This window comes from Triturus cristatus, chromosome 1_2 (assembly GCF_964204655.1).
Source record: "Triturus cristatus chromosome 1_2, aTriCri1.1, whole genome shotgun sequence".
NCBI classification, from domain to species: domain Eukaryota; kingdom Metazoa; phylum Chordata; class Amphibia; order Caudata; family Salamandridae; genus Triturus; species Triturus cristatus.
The window spans coordinates 438,024,130-438,045,027 of record NC_140580.1 but is presented as its reverse complement, the minus strand read 5'-3'; the positions used below and the strand labels follow the sequence as shown (position 1 = coordinate 438,045,027).

Below are 20,898 nucleotides of genomic sequence, written 5' to 3'. Positions count from 1 at the left end.
TCTGAAATATAGAATTCTTGTAAGTAGTCTTTTGTGCAGTGCGTTTTCAACCAAGGACAATTTGATGATGTAGGTAGGGGGGGTGGGGTGGGGTGTAAGTGTGAGAGTGAGTGTGAGAGTGAGCGAGTGAGAGAGTGAGAGTGTGTGCGAGTGAGAAAGTGAGAGAGTGAGAGAGAGAGAGAGTGAGAGAGAGAGAGAGAGAGTGAGAGAGAGAGAGAGAGAGAGAGAGAGAGAGAGTGTGCGCGAGTGTGAGTGAGAGAGAGAGAGTGTGCGCGAGTGTGAGAGAGAGAGTGTGCGAGAGTGTGTGCGAGAGTGAGTGAGTGAGAGAGAGAGTGTGTCACAAAAATCACAGGGAAGTTATAGTTCGGCTCAGATTTTATAAGCACAAAGTCATAGAAATTCAGCAGTTATAGTTACCTGAGCTAACTAAACCTTACACCCCTACAATGCACTGCTTGTGACTTCACATAGTACATCACTGTTGACATGGTCAGTGACATCACTGATGACATCTCAAATGACATTACTGATGACCTCATCCAGTGAGTGTGTGTTTCATAAACGTTTGTTCGATTTAAAGATATATACTAAGCTACTACATCTGTTAAATTAGTATACTTTCTGTACTACTAACGAGTGACACTATTTCTAACATATGTTATCCGAATGGCTGCGTGACTGTATCAGTGTGTGAGTCGGTGTCTGAATGTATGTGAGTGGCTGTAAAGGTTTCTCTAGGTGTGAGTGGCTCTATGAATGGGTGTGTGAGTGGCTGTCTGGTTGTGTGAGTGGCTGTCTGGGTGTGTGAGTGGCTGTATCAGTGTATGGGTGTGTGAGTGGCTGCATCAGTGTACGAATGGGTGTGTCAGGGGCTGTATGAGTGGGTGTGTGAGTGGTTGCGGGAGTGGTTTTGTTGGTGTGTGAGTGGTTTCTGGGTCTCCAACTGCGTCTGTATTGTTCTGAGTGGGTGTGAGGGGCTGTATGTGTCCGAGTTGTTGTATGGGTCTGTGAGCAGGTGTGTGAGTAGTTTTGTGGGCGTGTGACTGCCTGTATGGGTGTGCGAGTGAGTGTATGGGTCTGTAAATGGGCATGTTAGAGGTTATATGGGTGTGTGAGTGGTTGTATGGTGTGCAAGTGATTCTGTGGAAGAGGTCATCAGTGATGTCATTTGAGAGGTCATAAGAGAGGTCATAAGTGATAACATAAGTGATGTCACTGACCAGGTCACAAATGATGTAATATGTGAGGTCATAAGCAGTGCATTGTGGCAGCGTAAGTTACAGTTAGTTCATGTAACAATAACTGCTGAATGTATATGGTTGTGTGTGTGTAAAAGCTGAGCCTAACTATAACACCCCTGTAATCCTTGGTTTCCCAAGTGTATAAGGTTACACCAAAACCGGGACAGGACAGATTATTCCTACTTCTATGTTTCGCCTGTCCCAGTTTTTGGTGAACAAAATCTGGTCACCCTAAATAATTGACCCAAGTACAGTGTCTTTATTTTTGAAGGGTAATCTATGACAAGATTAAAAATATGGTTTTGACCAACTGAACAAGTTATTCTTTGGTCCAATTTGTGATCAACATGTTTCACAACTTCATGCTTGGATGGGTCAATGGATTTTCATCAGGACCCTTATGTGTCACCCTACTACCCTAATAATTATAGTCTAGTTGCTAATTAATCTGGTAAAATGAGGTCTTCAACCAACATGGAATGGAGCGAGACTTGAAACAAGTGTTGTGTATCTGAGCATTTGGGAACTCACATGTTACTAATCCAGTTAACGCAAAATATAGTGTGCCAGGACCCCCACAGGATATGGAGACGTGGCACCCTCTAAGTACACGGACTCTGCACTGTAGATATACCTGCTGTCTTGCCTATCTCAGTTATCCGCTCATGACCCGATAATGAAGCATGCCACCTTTCTGGGTGAGGGCATGTGCATCCTGTAAGGGATAATCTATAAGTACAACAGAGGAAGAACATCCATAATATGTGCTTTCTTGGGTTTCCCTCAATGTGGGCCGGGTTAACCTTGCGGAACATCACATTAGTTTACATTTGGAACCAAGTTTGAATTCTGGCCTTGGCTTAATTTCCTATAATTCTGGGCGAATCACTTAGTCTCCATGCATTTAACTTTACAACCGTAGTCCGATTGTGTTGTAAAGTGTTCTAATGCACCTGCCAGGGGTCGTTTTATAAAAGCTACATAAAAATACATAGAAATCGCTTAGCTGTCAAGGTTTCAGATTGCGATGTGTGACATTTTCATAATTTCAGTATATGAGTGACCTTTCAAGGACTCTGAGTGACACTTTATTGCGAACAAAATCAAGCAATGAAGACGAGAGAAACATACAAATATTAGACATTAGACCCATTGTGCAACGAGAAACTCTAAGAAGATCTTAAAACTGCTGCAAAGCACCAGAAATAGGAGGGCACTAACCTAGTGCCCTTGAAACCGGACCGTACAGTCACAAACGACGCAGGCTGTACCCTGGTGAGAGGAGCTCTCAGTTGCAGAACTCTGGTTGCACCACGGCTGTTAGGACAGGCCTGTCAGTGCCAGCCCTGGCTTTTAAAGATAAGCACCATCTCTGCTCAGCTCTCCAGTGCTCAATCATGTGTTGAAGTTCTAGTAGACAGCAATAATTTATGTGGGAGAGCCTGGACTGGGGCACAGGCAGGAAATTGATCATGGGAGCTCTGCGCTGCCTAGGTCAGTTCATGTTGCTGGGTGGGCCGGCAGAAAAACAATTAAAACAGATCATGCCAGTGCCTTAGGCAAGCTATGAAGACTGGGCCTCCTGGCTCCACCCTGGCAATCAACTGCAGAGCTGAGGATCAGTGTCTGGACTCCAGGCCGCTCTGTCCCAAGTGGGACCTGGGCTGAGTCTGTACCAAATCAAACAGGATTGGAGATCACCCTGAACACAGATCTCTTCTCAGCTGCCTAATACAGAGAGTCAACAGTCAGCTAACTCACAGACTTACAGCTGCCGCAGACAGCACCAAGCAAGGGCAGCCTTAGAAGAGTCTTGGAGTGGTCGGGCAGACTGAGACACACATAGGTGACAGAGCCAGTCAGGCTGATGAGGCATGAAGAACAAATAAAAGGACCAGGAGCCAATACTAACGAGTAACTTATCCTACATTTACCGTAACTCGTCGCATATTAACAGTGTGACTACGTGCTGTGCCTTTCTTTCATCATATTGTGGTCAAGGGAATATGGCACTAAGCACGTGCTATTAAAAAAAGTACATTTTATTAAAAGCAGAGAATACCTCACTCCAGGCACTAACTCTTTACAAGGAGAGTGCAGCAATTCGGCAAGGGATGCTCGTAGCCGCAACGAGTACGGCTCGGTCCACATTCTCCTGCGGCAAAGCTGGGCATTCAGGGCGGCAGTCAGCCAGCTGCACTGACTGTTGTGGTGTGCTCTGGTGAGGGGCTACTGGGTTGAGGAACCACTTTGACCGGTGGCCGATGCCCACAGTGCGGTCGGTGGTTCACTCTCAGCTGGCCGCTGTGGGATCAGGTGAGAGGTTGGCGGGATGATCATTTGTTTTTAAAGATTAGCAGCGGCGAGCTCAGCTGTCTGTGCTGCATTGCCAGCAAACAAATTGAACTGCCGCTCACTTGGCTCATGCCATGGGCGGCAGGATGTCCCGCCTATTAAAGAGTGTGTCTGAAAAATTGTCCTGTCCTCACCGACTGTCTCTGTACTATCCATTGGGCGCACGGACTCCTGACATCAGTTGCAATATATCGGGTGAATGAATCAGCTCCTTATGTGTTACACTGTTACCCGAGCAGCTAAAGCTGCTTGTGAGCAGCTGAGCCAGCCCCCGTCTGCTTGGAGCAGTGCGCACCGCACTGCCACACTCCATGTTTCAGTAATCTAGTAAATTAGCAGCACTCAGTGCTTGACAGGAGGTGCTTTAATAAATGCGTGACTTTGCATTTCAGTGCGGTGATGCGGACAACCACACTAAATTGTGTTAGTCTAACGCCTGATGCATAGTACTTTGCAGGGTTGAATCCGCTTTCTGCTTTCATTTTCAGAACTGTTGTTTTATACTCTCTGAAAGGAGTTCGCTCAAAGCATACTTAGGTTTTTTGTTCCTGTTCGGTGAACATTCTGAAGCTGTTGGCAGTGGCATAATACAAAATATGAGGCCCTCTGCAGCATGTTGTGAAGTGCCCGACTTTCATATCTCACACACATTCAGAAGCATTAGATTAAATGTTGGCCCTCCCTTGTGCAGGGCCCCTGGCTTTTAGATGTTATAGTCTCATGATAGCTTTGCATCCCAGGTATTTCTGCGCACAAACGCCTACTGTCCCGGTTTGTGGCCAGTCATAAATATTCTGTGTATTTCCCATTGGGTAGCCTTTACTTAGGGTGCAGAGTAGGACTGCGCCCGACAGAGGGCGGCATCCCACCTACATTTCAACTCGAACAATGCAGTTTCCATTCAATGACAGAAACCCGTCGGGAACGGCTCGCGTGATGAAAGGCATACGCCCTGCTCTAAGAGCCGGCTGCATTTAATGCGCACAGAAGTGTTTCTTCTCGGAATTGCATAGTTCGAGCGTGTATTTACATATAAATCCAAATAATTCATTTTTGATGTCTGTGAAAACACGTTTCTCCTTCTGACTCACTTTAGAGGAGTCAAATAACCATGCATATGAAAAATATGAATTATGAATCAAAGGGGTGTTCATTAGTTTTTGTTGCCGAGGCCCCAAAAAATGCGAGTATTTAGCATTTATAGAGGTGTACTGGGGCACATGTTTTCTCTGCATGTTTCAGCGTTTTAATCAAATAGCCAATTTTTTTCAGCAGCAAGTATAAAACACTAGAAATGCGCTGCAGTTTCAACTAGCCATGATGGTGGGCCAAGGAAAAACACAGTTGTCCCATATGCTTCTCTATACTGCGGTGGGTAAACGTAAAAATAGAAAAAAAGTTATGGATTTATATAACGCACAAACAGCCTTCATCTGTTTCTTCGGACACTGGCGACAAGGTAATCTGGAACGATAACATGCCATGCCTCTCACACGTGGATGTGAGAAGGGAACCAAAAGAAATGGGAAAATAGGATTAAATAAAAAAAGTAATAAACATTCGTTGCATTCCGTTAGAGAAATGAGACCCGTCCGATGGCTCACGAAATACAACTTTGGGGATTTTGGTGTAGGTCTGTGTTTTGCAGCACATTTCCATGCCCTTGGCTAAAGACGTGCCTTCGAATCACAACTTTGTACTTGCCCACATGGTGTCATTCCCAGACAAGTCACATTGGGCCATTGTACACCAAACACACAATTATCTGCCAAAAATTGGGAGCTCGAAGACGCCAGATAAACTCTATTTTAATTGTTTTTATTTAAAAAATAAAAATCAGGACGCAATAGTGTCTCTTTTTTTTAAAGAACTGACTATCAATTACTGGTATCAAATGGGATGCGGACAGGGTGTCTTGTTCGCCGATGCAGCAGCAATGATTTTGAATCCTGGATTGCACACTTGGCCAAATGGTGTGATCCTGGACACGCAGCTATGCCTCCATGAGCCTTAGTTTCCAAATATCCAACATAGAGGATGCTTAAAACCAGTCACACTCCCCTCAAGCCTTCTTCCAAACCATCTCAACTATTAAGCAATATATTTCAAGCGGAAACATCCTTCAAACAACATACACACTACATGCACAGACTCTTGTTACTGTAAGGTGAACAAGAATATCTACACATTTTCCAGCCTTTCTGGGGAGAGCCTGACTTAATAATAAAATATCTGTTCCTGCCACCTGCTACAGGTCCGTGGGGGAACAACGTGAACCTGGGTGTGTTCGCTTTGAAGAATCGGTGGATTTGTTACCGGTAGCCGCATGCACTCATAGACAAAGACTAGATGGGGCTTTATGCCCGATAGGTGTGTGGAAGTAGCGGGATTCCCGTTTTTTCAATGTAACACATGATATAGAAACTGTTTGTTTTTTTAATTTTTTTTTTATTGTTAACCTTAGTCGATGTTTGTAATAATATATTCAGATGATTTACAGCAGTATGACTACCATTATGATTGTTGCTCTAAAAATATGGGAAATCATTTTTATGGTTCTAAATGAGCTTTTCCTTTTATTGTTTCATTAGGTTTTTAATTGTTTAGAAAAATTTGAGAGTTTTTATCTTTGTCCTGAGGAAGGTGGGATCTTAATTAGAATTTACCACCGAAACGCGTCAATGCCTGTACAACTCAGAATTGGTCTAAAATCCAGAAACTGTCTCATATTCGGATCTACTGTATTAAGAATAGACCTGTGATACATATATATTGATTTATACTGGAATTACACCATTCTGTGATGAATATATCGATTTCACACCGTATCCTTGCTCTCTTACTATATATTTTTTAGACATGGTTTATGTTTTTGTATTTTTATGTTGACTGTCTGTATGAACTCTATTATATAATTGCAGATATGTGGATATATTGTTATTAATAAACTACAACTTCAATTTTTATTCCATTTTGTTTCTTTGTCTTTGAGAGATATGCGGCTATTGTTTTGGGTATTTCGGACCCTTAGTTGAGTTTGTTTGTTTGCATGTTCTGAGTGAACTTGACACGATTGTGGTCTAGGCGGCTATACATACCCAAGAGAATCTCTCTTTTTACATATTTGTGTTCGCTTTGAGGCAGATCTGCAGCTTTCCGATTTGAAACTGTAACCATTAATGCATGTCGCTGCTCCTTTGTGCTCGGTTAGCAGGTTCCTGCGATGCCCTTGGTGTTCCTTCTGTTGCAGTTCTTTGCCTCCTTTCATTGTAAGGAGCTGACAATGTCAAGAATTAAAATAACATTCAATTGGAGTCCGGTGAGACCAAGCCTGGTGCTCAGTTCACATTTAGTAATGTAAAGAAAATGTATCGGGGGAGCATATACAAAACAAGCGCGGGAGACCACGCTTGTTTTTCTTTCAATTTTTATGCGGATTCGTAAATCCACTGCAATTTCGTTGCAAAATTGGAAAGAAAAAAAAACGTTTTGGCTGCAGGCGGGGTCACGACAGGACCCCACCACCATGCTTAGGGGGGTCAGGGTATTCCTACCCTGCTCCCTTCTCTTTTTTGTAGTACTTTTTTGGGGGACTCAGCTCAGTCAGAGTCCCAAAATGGCTGCCAACACTTCCTGGTTGAACTTTCTGGACCAACAGCTACATCTCTGCCTAATTTTGTGCAATTCCGTCTAGTAGTTCAAGCTGTAGTCATGTTCAAAATCCTTATAAGAAATGCACATATTTTGACCCCCTCACATTTTTTCTTGCCCCCGCTTGACAGATCACTCAGAAATTTTCCATGCAGAACTAGACAAACCATGCCACTTTTTTTGGAAAAAGTTTGTTTACATTCATCAAACGACACCATAGTTATAAGCAAGTCAAAAAAGGCTTTTTCCATGGAAACTATGTCTCAAGTATAACTACCTACTGGCAAGTGCCAGTAGTGTATATATGTATATATATGCGTGTGTGTGTATATATATATATATCTACTGGCGGTCGCCAGTAGATAGTGAATATGCTACTTACCAGTATGCATCTGTTCTTGGCATGTAGGGCTGCTGACATTCATATCTGTGCATAGATCGCCGCCTAGTGTTGGGTCCGGATGTTTGCACGTTGTTGTCCTGGAAGAGTCTTCGAAGTATCCTGAGATAGGTGACTCCTCCCCTGGACCACAGTGCGCATGGGCATCCTCTCCATCCTCAGATTGTTTTTCGCCATTGTGGCAGTGATGGAGTAGATATAGAAAGTGATGACCATGCTATGCAGTAATTCTGAGAGCTGCAGCTGCTACAGGCGCCGGGGAGGAGGGCGGGCGATATGAATGTCAGCAGCCCTACATGCCAAGAACAGATGCATACTGGTAAGTAGCATATTCAGTTCGAGGCATGTGGGCTGCTGAATTCATTTCTGTGCATAGAATATATAGCAGTACCTCCCATTAGCGGCGGCCACCAGTGCCAGCTGCAGCGGTCTGAAAAAAGAGTTTTGAGAACAGCCTGTCCTACAGCTGCCTGCTGTTTTGAGTGTACATCTACACAATAGTGTTTGGTAAATGTATGTATAGTGGACCATGTGGCTGCTCTACATATATCATGTAAAGGAATGTTTCCCAGGAAAGCCATGGAGGCCCCTAACTTACATGTTGAGTGGGCCCGTGGGGGAATCGTTAATGTGCGTTTAGCCTTTTGATAGCAAATTTGAATACATTTAACGATCCATCTGGCTATACCTGCCTTGGAGATTGCGTTGCCTTTGTGTTGTGGGGAAAAGGCGACGAAAAGTTGTTTCGTTTTCCTAAAGTTTTTAGTTCTGTCTATGTAGTACATGAGGGCTCTTTTGACGTCTAGTGTATGGAGCATTCTTTCAGCGACATTTTGTGGATTCTGAAAGAAAACAGGCATTTCAATGGTTTGATTCATGTGGAACTGCGAGATTACTTTAGGCATGAATTTGGGGTTGGTACGTAGTACGACCCTGTTTGCGTGAACCTGTATGAATGGCTCTTGAATGGTTAGTGCCTGGAGTTCACTAACTCTTCTCAACGAAGTGATTGCTACTAGGAAAGCCACCTTCCAGGTGAGGAATTGAATCTCACATGAGTGGAGAGGTTCGAAGGGTGGACCCATCAGTCGGGTGAGGACCAAGTTGAGGTTCCACACTGGTGCTGGTGGGTGTCTTGGGGGAATCACTCGTTTAAGTCCCTCCAAGAAGGTTTTGATGGCAGGCACTCTGAATAAAGAGAGGTGCTGCCTGTTTTGGAGATAGGCTGCTATTGCGGTTAAATGGATACGTATTGAGGTGTATGCCAGATTGCATCGGTATAGGTGTAAGAGGTAACAGATTATGTTTTGAGTGGATGCGTCTAGCGGGTTAATGTCATTGTTATTACAATAAATGACAAACCTCTTCCATTTGGCTGCATAGCAAGCTCTGGTAGTGGGTCTCCTAGCTTCCTTAATGATGTCCATACAGTCAGGTGGCAGGTTTAGGTAGCCAAACTCTAGGACTTCAGGAGCCAGATTGCCAGGTTCAGCTGTTGCGGATCTGGGTGCTGAATTTCTCCATGGTTCTGCGTCAAAAGCGCGGGTTTGATCCGCAGCCTTTGATGCGGCACCACGGAAAGTTCCAGAAAGGTGGTGTACCATGGCTGGCGTGCCCATGTTGGAGCAACCAGGATGAGTATCAGTGAGTGCTGTCGCAGTTTGCGTGCCACTAGCGGTATCAACGGCGCTGGGGGAAAAGCGTACGCAAATCTGCCGGACCAGTTCATCCATATCGCATTGCCCTGCGACTGTGGATGTGGGAACCTGGCGGCAAAGCTTTGGCATTTTGCGTTTTCCCTTGTGGCGAATAGGTCTATCTCTGGATGACCCCACTGCTGGAAGTACGGTTGGAGTAATGATGGGTGTAACTCCCACTCGTGTATTTGGTGGCTGTGTCTGCTGAGCAGATCCGCCATCTGGTTGTCCTTGCCGGGGAGGTGTTCCGCCATGAGGAATATGTTCCTCTGAATGGCCCACTTCCACATGCTCTGAGCCAGATGAGACAACTGTGGAGAGTGTGTTCCTCCCTGCTTCTGTATGTAGTACATGGCAGTCATGTTGTCCGTCCGGATCAACACGACCTTGTTGCACAGGTGTACTTTGAATGCTTTCATAGCCAGGAAGATTGCCATCAGTTCCAGAAGGTTGATGTGCATCTTCTTTTGTTGTGTAGTCCATAGTCCCTGCACTGTGTAATTGAGTACATGGGCTCCCCATCCCTGGAGAGACGCGTCCGCTGTCAGTATTATTTGTGGAACAGGCTCTTGGAACGGTCGGCCCTTGCAAAGGTTTTGTGGATTCCACCAATGCAGAGAGTTGTATGCCTGACCGCTCACCAACACTAGGTCTTTTAATTGCCCGTGAGCCTGATTCTATTGACGTGCTAAGCACTCCTGAAGCGGGCGCATATGTAGTCTCGCGTGTGGGACTATGAAAATGCAGGAGGCCATCATGCCTATCAACTGCATGAACACTCGTGCAGGAAGGGAGTGTTGGGGTTTGAACTTGGAAATGAGCATTTGCATGCTGTTGATCCTCACTAAATTTGGCTGAGCTGTGGCTGCCAGAGTGTCTATGGTCGCACCTAGGTACTGTTGTACGTGTGCGGGTTGGAGATGTGATTTCGGGTAATTTAGTGAGAATCCCAGACGGTGAAGAAGGTGAATGGTGCGGGACATGTGGCTGGCACATTGCTGGGCTGACTTTGCCTGAACAAGCCAGTCGTCCAGGTAAGGGTAGACGTGAATGTGTTGCCTTCGTAGATGTGCAGCCACGGTAGCTAGGCACTTTGTGAAAACTCTGGGTGCTGTTGTCACTCCGAAGGGGAGGACTTTGAATTGATAGTGCTGCCCCTGAATGGTGAACCGGAGATATTTTCTGTGTGACGGGTGTATGGGTATGTGGAAATACGCATCTTTGAGGTCTAGCGTGGCTAGGAAGTCTCCCTGTTTGAGCAGCGGGAGGACTTGTTGTAGGGTGAGCATGTGGAAATGCTCTGAGAGAATGTAGCGGTTGAGGGGTCTCAGGTCTAGTATAGGTCTGAGTGACCCGTCCTTTTTTGGTATTAAGAAGTACAGGGAGTACACCCCCGTACCTTGCTCGTGGACGGGTACGACCTCTATTGCGCCTTTTTTCAGCATACTTAGCACTTCCTGCTGTAATAGCGCTAAGTGCTCTGAGGACATAGGACGGTGTTTTGGCGGTATTGTGGGTGGAGTGGAGGTTAATTCTAGGCAGTAACCGTGTTTGATAATATCTTTGACCCACCTGTCCGTGGTGATGGAGTTCCACATGGACAGGAACCTTTGTAGCCTCCCCCCGACAGGTGTTATGTGGTCGGGAGGAAGGGAGAGGGCGTCACTGTTTGTTCTTGGGGGAGGACCTGGTATTGCCGTATCCGCATCCTCTGCCCTTTGTGCTGGAGCCACGATATCCACCCCTGGTGTTTTTATCGTAGGTACTTTGTGTGTTGCCCTTGTTGTAGGCTTGCTGTGACCCCTGTCCTCTACCTGCTCCTCTATTTCCGGGGCGACGAAAGGAGCCACTCCGAAAGGTCTGCGTTTGGAGAGCCCCCATGGACTTTGCAGTGTCCGTGTCCTTTTTTATTTTTTCTAGGGTGGTGTCAACCTCTGGTCCGAATAAGTAGTCGGGGTTGACCGGTTGATTGAGAATGTTATTTTGAACCTCAGGTTTGAATCCGGAGATTCGTAACCAGGCGTGTCGCCGTAACATGACGCTGGTGTTTATCGCTCTGGCAGCTGTATCTGCGGCGTCCAGTGCACACTTAATGGATGCGTTTGTGAGGAGTTGTCCCTCCCTGATGAGGATCTCTGCTCCCTCTTTGTATTGGTCAGGGAGATGTTGGAGTAGGGTTTCTAATGTGTCATAGTGTGCGCGATCGTAGCGAGCTAGGAGCGCCTGGGTATTGGCAATACGCCATATGTTAGCCGCCTGGGCTGCAACCTGTTTGCCGGAGGTCTCTAGCACCTTGGACTCTTTGTCCGGGGGAGGAGCATCCCCAGTTGTCTGCGAGTGCGCCCGTTTGCGAGCATTAGCGACTACGATGGAGTCCAGAGGCAACTGGCCTCTAATGTACGTAGGGTCCCCAGGCGCCGACCTATATTTCTTGTCGATCCTGGGGTTTATTACTCTTGCCCTGGTGGGTTCTTTGAAAATGTCCTTTGCTGGTTTGAGGACACCTTTCAGCATTCTGAGGATGCGAAAGTATCCATTAGAAAATCGTCCTCGATTGTGTCAGAGTGGAGTTGCACACCATGATTGGCCGCAGCACGTTCAATTAGGGCGTTGAATGCGGCAGTGTCCTCTGTGGGAGACGTTTTTGCGCCATATAGCTGCGTGTCCTGTGTATCCATAGGTGCACCTGTGTCCACAGGGTCATCCCAAGCCTGGTCAGGGTCCAGTTGGCCTTCAGGGTCCATCTCTCTGGGGTAGGGGACGTCGTCACCCATATAGTCCTCCAAAACGTCGGTTTCGGAGTGTGTCGGAGAGAAGGACTGTGGATCTGGGTAAGAGGTATGGAGACGTTCGTAAAGAACTGGTTCCGAATCCGCTGGCAGCTTTTTCTTTAGCGGGATCCGGTAGGAGTCCAAAGCGTGTTCGGAAGATATTCTCCGCTTGTGGAGCATAATTCTGCCGGTGTCGGCATAGATGATGTGGGACGGTGACGTCTCCGTAGGAGAGCGTTCGGCAGGTGTGATCCTAGTTTGGGTGACACGTGTTCTTATTTCAAACATTTTGGGCGCCGTGGATGGCGGCAGGCCAAAAGTGATATGGGGTGGTGCTGGAGAAGCTTTCTGAGCTTTTTTCGGCTCGGAGCCTGACGTGTCCTGGAGGGCAGCCTTTTCTTTGATGCGTTGCAAGGACGCTGCAACTTGTCGCACCTGGAACGCCGACGGTTCTTTGGCGCCGAGCGGTTCTGTAGAGGCAGGCGTGGGTCATCGAGTCGAGGAGAGGTAGTAGCCGTCGACGGCGTCGATGATTGGGCCTTAGGTGCTGCTTTCGAAGCGGTGTGCGACGCAGCGGCCATTTTGACCTTCGTGGCTGGAGCCGATGGTTTCGGTGCCGGGTGCCGAGGCGGTTTGGCGGTACCGACGGCCTTTTTCCGTGTGTCGGCGCCGACGTCGGCTGCTGCGAGTTCGGCACCGAAGTCCCGTTTGGTGCGGTCGGTGCCGACGGGTTTGGCTGGCGTCGAAGGTGTAGTGGGCTTCGATCCGACCAGTGTCACTTTCAGTTTCGGTTTCTGTTGAACCGACACGACTTTTGGTTTCGGTTTCGAGGAAGGGAAACCAGTCGTTTTGGGTACTAATGGCTGTCGCTGAATGTCCGAGGCCGGGCCCGAGGGCGGGGCCGAAGAACTGCAGGATAGGTCTTGGGTAAGGCCCGAAGGCGATCCCTCGACCGGAGCCATAGACTGACGCACTGGGATATCCTCCGTCTGTACGGGTAGGCCTTGCCCGTCACCGGAGCTACTTTCTTCGGCCCCTAAGGCCTCATCGTAGTCTCCTACCTCGGTGTCGGCTTCATCTCTGTGGAAGAGTTGTTCTTCGATGTCTTCCGAACCGGAATCGTGTTCGGAAGCGGGGCTGGAGGGTAGGTTCTCCACGCCTTCCACATCTTTGTCCTCGGCGCTGAAGATGTTGGTTGGGGCCGGTGCCGCTTGCTGCGCTTCAAGTCTCGCTGCTCGTCGATTCCGGAGAGTCTTTTTGGATCGGAATCGGGCACAGGCCATACATGTGGATTCGTCGTGATCCGGTGAAAGGCATTTGTTGCACACCGGGTGGACGTCGACATGGGGATATTTCGCATTGCAAACAGGACACCGCTTGAATGGTGTCCTCGATTCCATCGTCGATGTGGGGTCGATGGTCGGATAAGATGCGAAAAAGTTGGTTTTGTTAAGTCAGTAAACTAACAAATAACTGTCGATACCGATCGGGAACAGTACCGACGCGAACTAAAGGCCTTTTGGCCTGAAAAAAAGTTTTCCCTAACTTGAGTCAAGATAAGCACATCCGAACCCAATGGCGGAAAAAAACAATCTGAGGATGGAGAGGATGCCCATGCGCACTGTGGTCCAGGGGAGGAGTCACCTATCTCAGGATACTTCGAAGACTCTTCCAGGACAACAACGTGCAAACATCCGGACCCAACACTAGGCGGCGATCTATGCACAGATATGAACTTATAGTTAGGACCGTGTTTCCATAGGAAATCTGAAAATTCTATTTTGAATAACTTTGGCGCCGGTTGACGGATCCTCGCGAAATTTTCAAAACTAATGGGGCGCTCCATTTATATATATATATATATATATATATATATATATATATATATATATATATAATATATATATATATAATACACCCGGAGACAGAAATATTTATGATTCGTAGTAACCCTTAGTGTTAAAATGTTCGCAGTTTGCCTCCACAAGTGCTATATTTCGCCCGAAAGCGAACCCAGTTATGTTTTTTGATTAATGACAATCTAGATCTGTGTATCTGGTCAGGCTTGTTCCAGTAGACAGAACAACCTATTTCATTTAGAGTTTTGGCAATGTGATTAATGTAGCACAGTTTATGATTGTGTTTGCTAAACCATACATCAAGGAAGGCTTTAAGATAAACTCTGAGTTTTGATTTGGTTCATTACTGGATCCAATATACGTGCTGCTCCACCAGTTACCGGACGAACCACATGTGACATGGTCCGGCTGTTCCATCTGATAGTCCATGACAACCCCTAGTTTGATTTCCCCCCCCCCCGGTTTGTTCTTGATTTGGCAAACACCTGTTACACTACATACTGCATATAACTGAAGCCGAAGTAATCGTAAATGTCAAGATTGATATCACCTGACTGGACACACATTCATGTTAATGCGGTCAAATACTGATATGTAACAACTGTACTAACAAATGCCAATAGAAAAAGTTTAAAAAAAAAATACTGGACCCAATATACAATGGGTTTTAAAGTCTTTAGGGCTTCAACACTGCGCATGCACAGCTGCAGCCTTAGTGCGGTCATTGGAGTTTCAGGACCCAGATGTAACAGACACCTTAAGATTAAGTCCTCTGCTTTTTGCAGCCCCAGTGCCTTCCTGTGCATAATGTTGATTTATTCATAAAGACATATTTGAAACATATAAAGTATAGTCTTCGTTGACAGTATCTTGGCCTTTTCAAAATCCCACTTATAGATGCAAGAAAATCTTTGTCTTCAGCCCAAGCCTCTATGTGGATGAGTAACAGTTTGTCGGAGAATTTCTCAGCTCCATCCAGCAAGGAAATTGGGTGATAATTAGCAGGACTGTTGCAAGACCATTTCTTATGTAGTGTAACAATAATTGCTGTTCTCTGGAAGGCGTGAACTTCCTCATGTTCCCAGATTGCAATGGGTGCTATTTTCAGGCTAGAGGCCCAGAGTGACAGACTACTTCTTTAAGTGTCTTCAGGAATTCCATCCAGACCTGGTGCCTTTAAGGGTTTTTAGCTAAATATACCCTTATAAACTTCTACTAGGAACTTGGGCATTGGCTTAGAAGTAGGGTCAGGAACTTTTTCTGAAGTTAAGATCTTTGCCTAGTCCTAAATTGCAAGGTTGCATGTACTATGAATTATGGCTGCCATCTCAGATATGGTGCTGCTTCCCCATACCTTGCATTGACCACCTACAATGCTCTACTGTGAACTCCCGCCCTCCCCAAATCCTAGCCTGCTCTCAAATCCCTTAGCTGCTCATTGCTCCTTTGACCTTGCAGTGCCTTCCTTTCCATATGCACCCTATGCTGATCTGTTCCTCACATAACTGCACTGCTCATCACTTGCCCCAACAACCTCTGGATAGTGCCAATCAATTTAGTTTTTCTATAGTAGCAAAGTAATGACAAAGTTTCACTGACATAACGAGTAGTGTTTGTTTAAGACTTGCAACACTCACTCAATATGGGAAACGGATGACGTCTGCTGCTCCCCATATGCTACCTCTATTGTGCATTATGTATGCTTGCAAATATTTATTCGTTACACAATGGCCACAAATTTTGCATTGCCAATACTTGTTTATTTGGGCAGCCCATTTTATACCATTGAGCAAACATATAAATTTGCGCATGAACACAATACTACCTTGAGTTGGCAGGAGATGCGAGAACTGCATTATGAATCATGCTCAGTAAACTGTTTTTATTTGACCCACTTGCAAATAAAAGTAACTATGCCTTGCCACAAGCATTGGTCTTCACGGCTTGTCTCGTATGAGGAGTAATCCCACACTGACAAGGAGCCCGTCACCAAATCTCAGGAACACCACAATCAGTACAACTCCTAGCCCCACTGAAACCACACCAGAAAACAAGCTCGAAATTGCGGTAGAATAGTAAACTAGACCCTTTAATTGAGCAAGTTGGAAGCAAGGAATTTAAAAACGAACGTCAGAAATTTGTTTAAGGTGATATTTATATGTGCTCAAGATTTTGGCACTGTATATTTTGGAGTTCTGTTTTAAAAAGCAAACACATACATTATTGAAAGGAAACTGCAAAGGAATTAGAGGCATTGTTAGCCAGTAAGCTGCATTCAAAGCATAACAGTTCAAACCTGGCAGCATGCCTTTAAGACCTCCGAGACCTCCTGCATTCCATCATGCCCCACAGGTGGCAGTTCGGTCAGGTCTTTTTTACTGTGACATGAAGAAAAGAACAAAGGATGTATAAGCTGCTATATGACAGATTAATAAGGGGAGGCGGGAGGGTTGCTTATGACTTTAATGAGGATTCCCCTGGACGAGAACTAGGATTACAGGTAAGCAGTTCATGTCTTCTTTTTCCCGGGGATCCTCATCAATAGTTATATAGCACTGAATGGTATAGCAAGCCCATCCCATACACCTGCAGATGAATCTAGAACATTCAAAAGCAGCTGTTACAACGATCAAAACAGATTCCTTAACGAGGCCTGCCCTACTTGGGTGTCTGTCTGAGCATATGAATATAGACAGTAATGCCTGATGAAAGAATATACAGATCTCCAGGAAGCAGCTTTGCATATTTCAGATATTGGTGCTTTTCTTAATAGAACAGATGCTGCTGCCTTACCCCCTGTAGAATGGAATTTAGGTCTGGAAGGTAAGTGTTTGTTGGACAACTAGTAGGAAAGTACTAAACAAGAGACTATCCATCTAGAAATGGTCTGTTTGGAGGACGCAATGCCTGTCCTCATTGGACCATTATCAACAAATAGATGTTCAGATTGGGAGACATCCATTACAACGCGGTCTTTACGCCGCGATACGTTTACAACGTGGTCATTACAAAGCAAGTCGTTACAACAACTTGCGCTGGATGGCGCTCTACACTAAGGAATAGTATGATTTACTATTCCAACACCTTCCCTACTGTTACACACACTGGAATTGGAATAGTAAATCATACTATTCCTAAGTCCAGCGCCTCTAGACAGTCGTAATGACTTGCGTTGTAATGACCGCGCTGTAAACGTATCGCGGTGTAAAGACCGCGTTGTAACGTCATACATTCGTTCAGATTGTCTCACATCTTTGGTCTTTTCCAAGTTAAAGTTAAAGCACTGCATCAGCTAGCTGGGCATATTGACCCGGGACCATTATTAACAGTGGCCTTGAAAGAAATGTGCACCCACAAACTAATGGCTTGGAGATGGACAGCAGAGCTAGAATTTTGTCCTATCAAATGTCGTGTTCTTGACACAAAATTAGAAGGTAAAACAACTTGAGTAAATGATGGATTAAAAAAGCTGAAAAAGTAAAATGACAGAAGTGATACCTTTGGAACTCCTTGAGACAGACATAGAAATAAAGATTACGTGTAAATGAGTTATTACTGTGTGTTCCAGGGACCTATAAACATGACCAGTGAGACAGAAACGGACTACAATACACACTTAACTAGCAGATTGGCATAGGCAAGTGGTATTACAATTGATTCTGGGTTGGAGCACATAAAAAGCGCACTGCTGGACGAAATACCATCACACATGAATATAAAGGAATTACAAAAGTAGGAGAAGCTTGTGGCTTCCTCAATTACTCTGACACACCGAATACTTTTTTGTGAGCTAGAGGCAAGAGAAAGAACTACTTGTACAGAACAAATAATCAATGCTCTGTACGTCTTTAGTTGTGGTGAGATTGCCCTTAGAAAAAAAGACTTTCGACATCTCTTAAGCTGTTAGACCAACGGTCTTCAATTTGTTTCATGCCACGGATTCCATCACGTAAAATAATTCTATCAGTCACCAAAATGTCAAATATAGGTTCTCACACTAATTCTATAAAAAGCTAAATACTACAAGCAAGCTATAGAATTTTAGTGGGGCATAAGGGCACACCCCTCACACAATTTTGCCCACAAGGCAATGACTGAAGACAGAAGAAGAAGCAAGAAATAACAAAAAGCTAATTTGGATACATAGAACATGCACACAGTCCAGCACACATAAAAACACCCATTTACAAAGATCAACACACATACAGGGACTACTGACAGGCCAAAAGATATACAAGCATGTAAGTTCACAGATCAACAGTTGCGCATTGGGAGCTCTGGGCAAGCTGGCTTGTTGTCTCGAGCAACACAGGGCTCGGAGTCCAAAAAGGGATCAAAAAGTTATATATGGCTGAATGCCTTAGGGTACAGGGTGATGCACTGGAGGGTAGGGTGATCAGACGTCCTGGATTTCCCCAGGCAGTATCAACGCTTTTCGTAATTTTAAATACATGTTCCAGTTATGGGGACAATGGTCAGGTCATCCCGCATAGCAGAATTAAAACATATGCTCTGCTATCCTTTCAGAGGCACATCCGAAGTCTGCAACAATTTAAGTAATTTATTTGTTTCCGTAAGGCAGCACACAACACAGGACTTTCAAAATGTTTCTCTACAGAAATAACTGCAACACCATGCAGACAGCATTCTGCCTTTCTCAATGCAGGTTACTGCGGGAGTGTCAGATTCAAATCCTTAAAAGTACAATAGACAACTCCCATTGGAGGAATTACATAGTGATAGAGAGAGGTCGGTCACAGTTCCTATAGAATACTAAATAATCGTATAACTCGCATCAGATGTTATTGGGTATATAAAGCCTTAATAGGCAATTTTGCGTAACATTTTTCGTGTCTGTCTGACTGACCTCTCTCTCCATACATGGAGACAAGCATGTCAAACTCACCCGCTTAGTTGTAGTGCCCCCAGTCCTCTTCTACACTTCTGACTACTTAAGGATACTAAGTAACCAAAAAGAATCCACCCTACTTTTACAGAATCATATTATCCTTCCTAGGTCTGTTCTCCACTTGTAGGAAACTACGCGTCCCCTAAGGATATATGGGGGAACACAATGTTTTGTTAAAATAACCCTCACCCCCCAAAAGGTCCCTTGGTGGCATGCTTCATCTTCGGGTTCTTCCCGCCCGCTGCGGGATGGGGCGTGCTACAACCGACAGGGACGTGGGAGCACTTAGAAGTGAATGATACTATGTGTAATGTGAGAGTGGAGGGGTCACAGTGAGATGAAACGTGTTTAAAAAAACCTGGCTAATGTGGAAACTAAAATGTAATACTCCTACTAGCTGATATTGTTAAAAATGGGGAGCGGAGGATGTATGCTATGATGGGAAGCTACCTCCTTAGTCTACATGTTTCGAAGCCATCCCCCTGGCTTCTCGTCAGGACCAACAAGGATGATCCCTTCACCAATCTAGACAGGAAACAACAATGTGGTCTGCCTAATCAATGAAGCAGAAATTTCGTGCAACTTATTAGCATGCACAGTATATACTGTACCCAGTTGGTATAGTCTTAATTATTAATACTATTTTTACCATACTATAACCCCATGAGCTATTATCACGTGAGGGGAGGAGCGCTTGTAGTCACATTTTTCAAAGCTGCTCTCTCACCCTAGTAAATACCTCTCCGTGGCTCCGATGAACCGCCTTCAGTCTTTCTTTCTATTGTGTTTAGGTTCTTTTTTAAGGGAGACAGGAAGCTATTTACCAGTATATGACATATTTAAAGTGACCTGTTTTATGCTCAATGTGAGCAGATCCTACAAAACAACTGACCTATTTGAATTCTAATCTTTGCATCACACATTAATTTCTTTTGGTTACTACATTCTTAAACTCGCTGCGCAACAAATTTCCTATAAAATTACTGATTACCACATCCACTGAACAAAAATTAATTTACTGTGCTCTGCTCGCGTTCATTTTCATTAGGCTCTGAATACCTTCTCACAAAAACAAAGAACCTAACACAACACATCCTTGTAATGGCAATGAGAAAGAAGAATCACTGAACCTCTTTGAAATTGAGATCTTCTTGCAATCGGGTAATGTGCACACAAGCTGTTGCAGTAAATACCTGGCTCTAACAATGCTACCAGTCAAATCTGCCGATCCCACTTCAGTAAGGCGTAAGAGCTTTACGCCACAAGTCATGCATGACACTTGATTATGCCTCTTGCTGTGCCAATCGCTAGAACTAGAATTCCATATGGCACACTACGGGTCTTATTCTTACATCTGCAAAAGATTTGGCATGAAGTCATATTGCTTGCATTACTCCAAGCCAAACTTTAAAAAAAAATAGTAAACACAAGGACATGTCTAGATTTAGTTGTTTAGTTTCTATTGTTATTCTTAGTTTATTGCCGACATATTTTATTGTGGGTAGTCCATGGAATGATGTGTAACTTACCAGTCTATAAGATAGATGTCTGGAGTAAGACTGTAAGACTTAAAGTGGAGGAACAGTTTGGGAAGGTTTTCTTCAAAAAATACTTCAAACACTGCAAAATACTTCAGCATCTGTAGATAGAAACAGATGGGTTAGTCAGATTTAATCTCAGTATAAAACAAATGAAAAGCCGGTTTATAAAACATACTCAAATACGTTTGCGTGGTAGGTGTGTATTGTCACGATTCTTTCATTTCAATAAGCACAAGGTCTACGACATATGAAAGAAACATAAATCATAAAGAACCAAGCAAGAGTCAAGCTACTCCATACGGACATACCATGCTATGATCCACACGGAAGAACGCTAACTGGCATGGTTTATTCAGAAGATTTGCGAATGCAATGAATGCATCTGCTTCTTCGAGGTTAAGGATCAGCACTGCAGCAACAAAAGACATTCCTTGTACCTGTATGGGGAAGACATACAAATTCCCACAGATTAGA

At 44.8% G+C, this 20,898-nt stretch overlaps 1 protein-coding gene across 3 annotated transcripts in view; it reads right to left on the bottom strand.

The window, feature by feature from the left end:
- Window positions 1-20,898, bottom strand: part of TBC1D12 (TBC1 domain family member 12) — a 244,564-nt gene that overhangs the window by 18,742 nt on the left and 204,924 nt on the right. For all 3 annotated transcript variants that reach the window (XM_085605869.1, XM_085605888.1, XM_085605878.1), the window contains 2 exons: window positions 20,733-20,861; window positions 20,413-20,522 (listed from right to left, as the gene is read on the bottom strand). In XM_085605869.1, coding sequence (XP_085461995.1) covers window positions 20,413-20,522; window positions 20,733-20,861 — 239 coding nt within the window. The remainder of the gene's footprint in view (window positions 1-20,412; window positions 20,523-20,732; window positions 20,862-20,898) is intronic.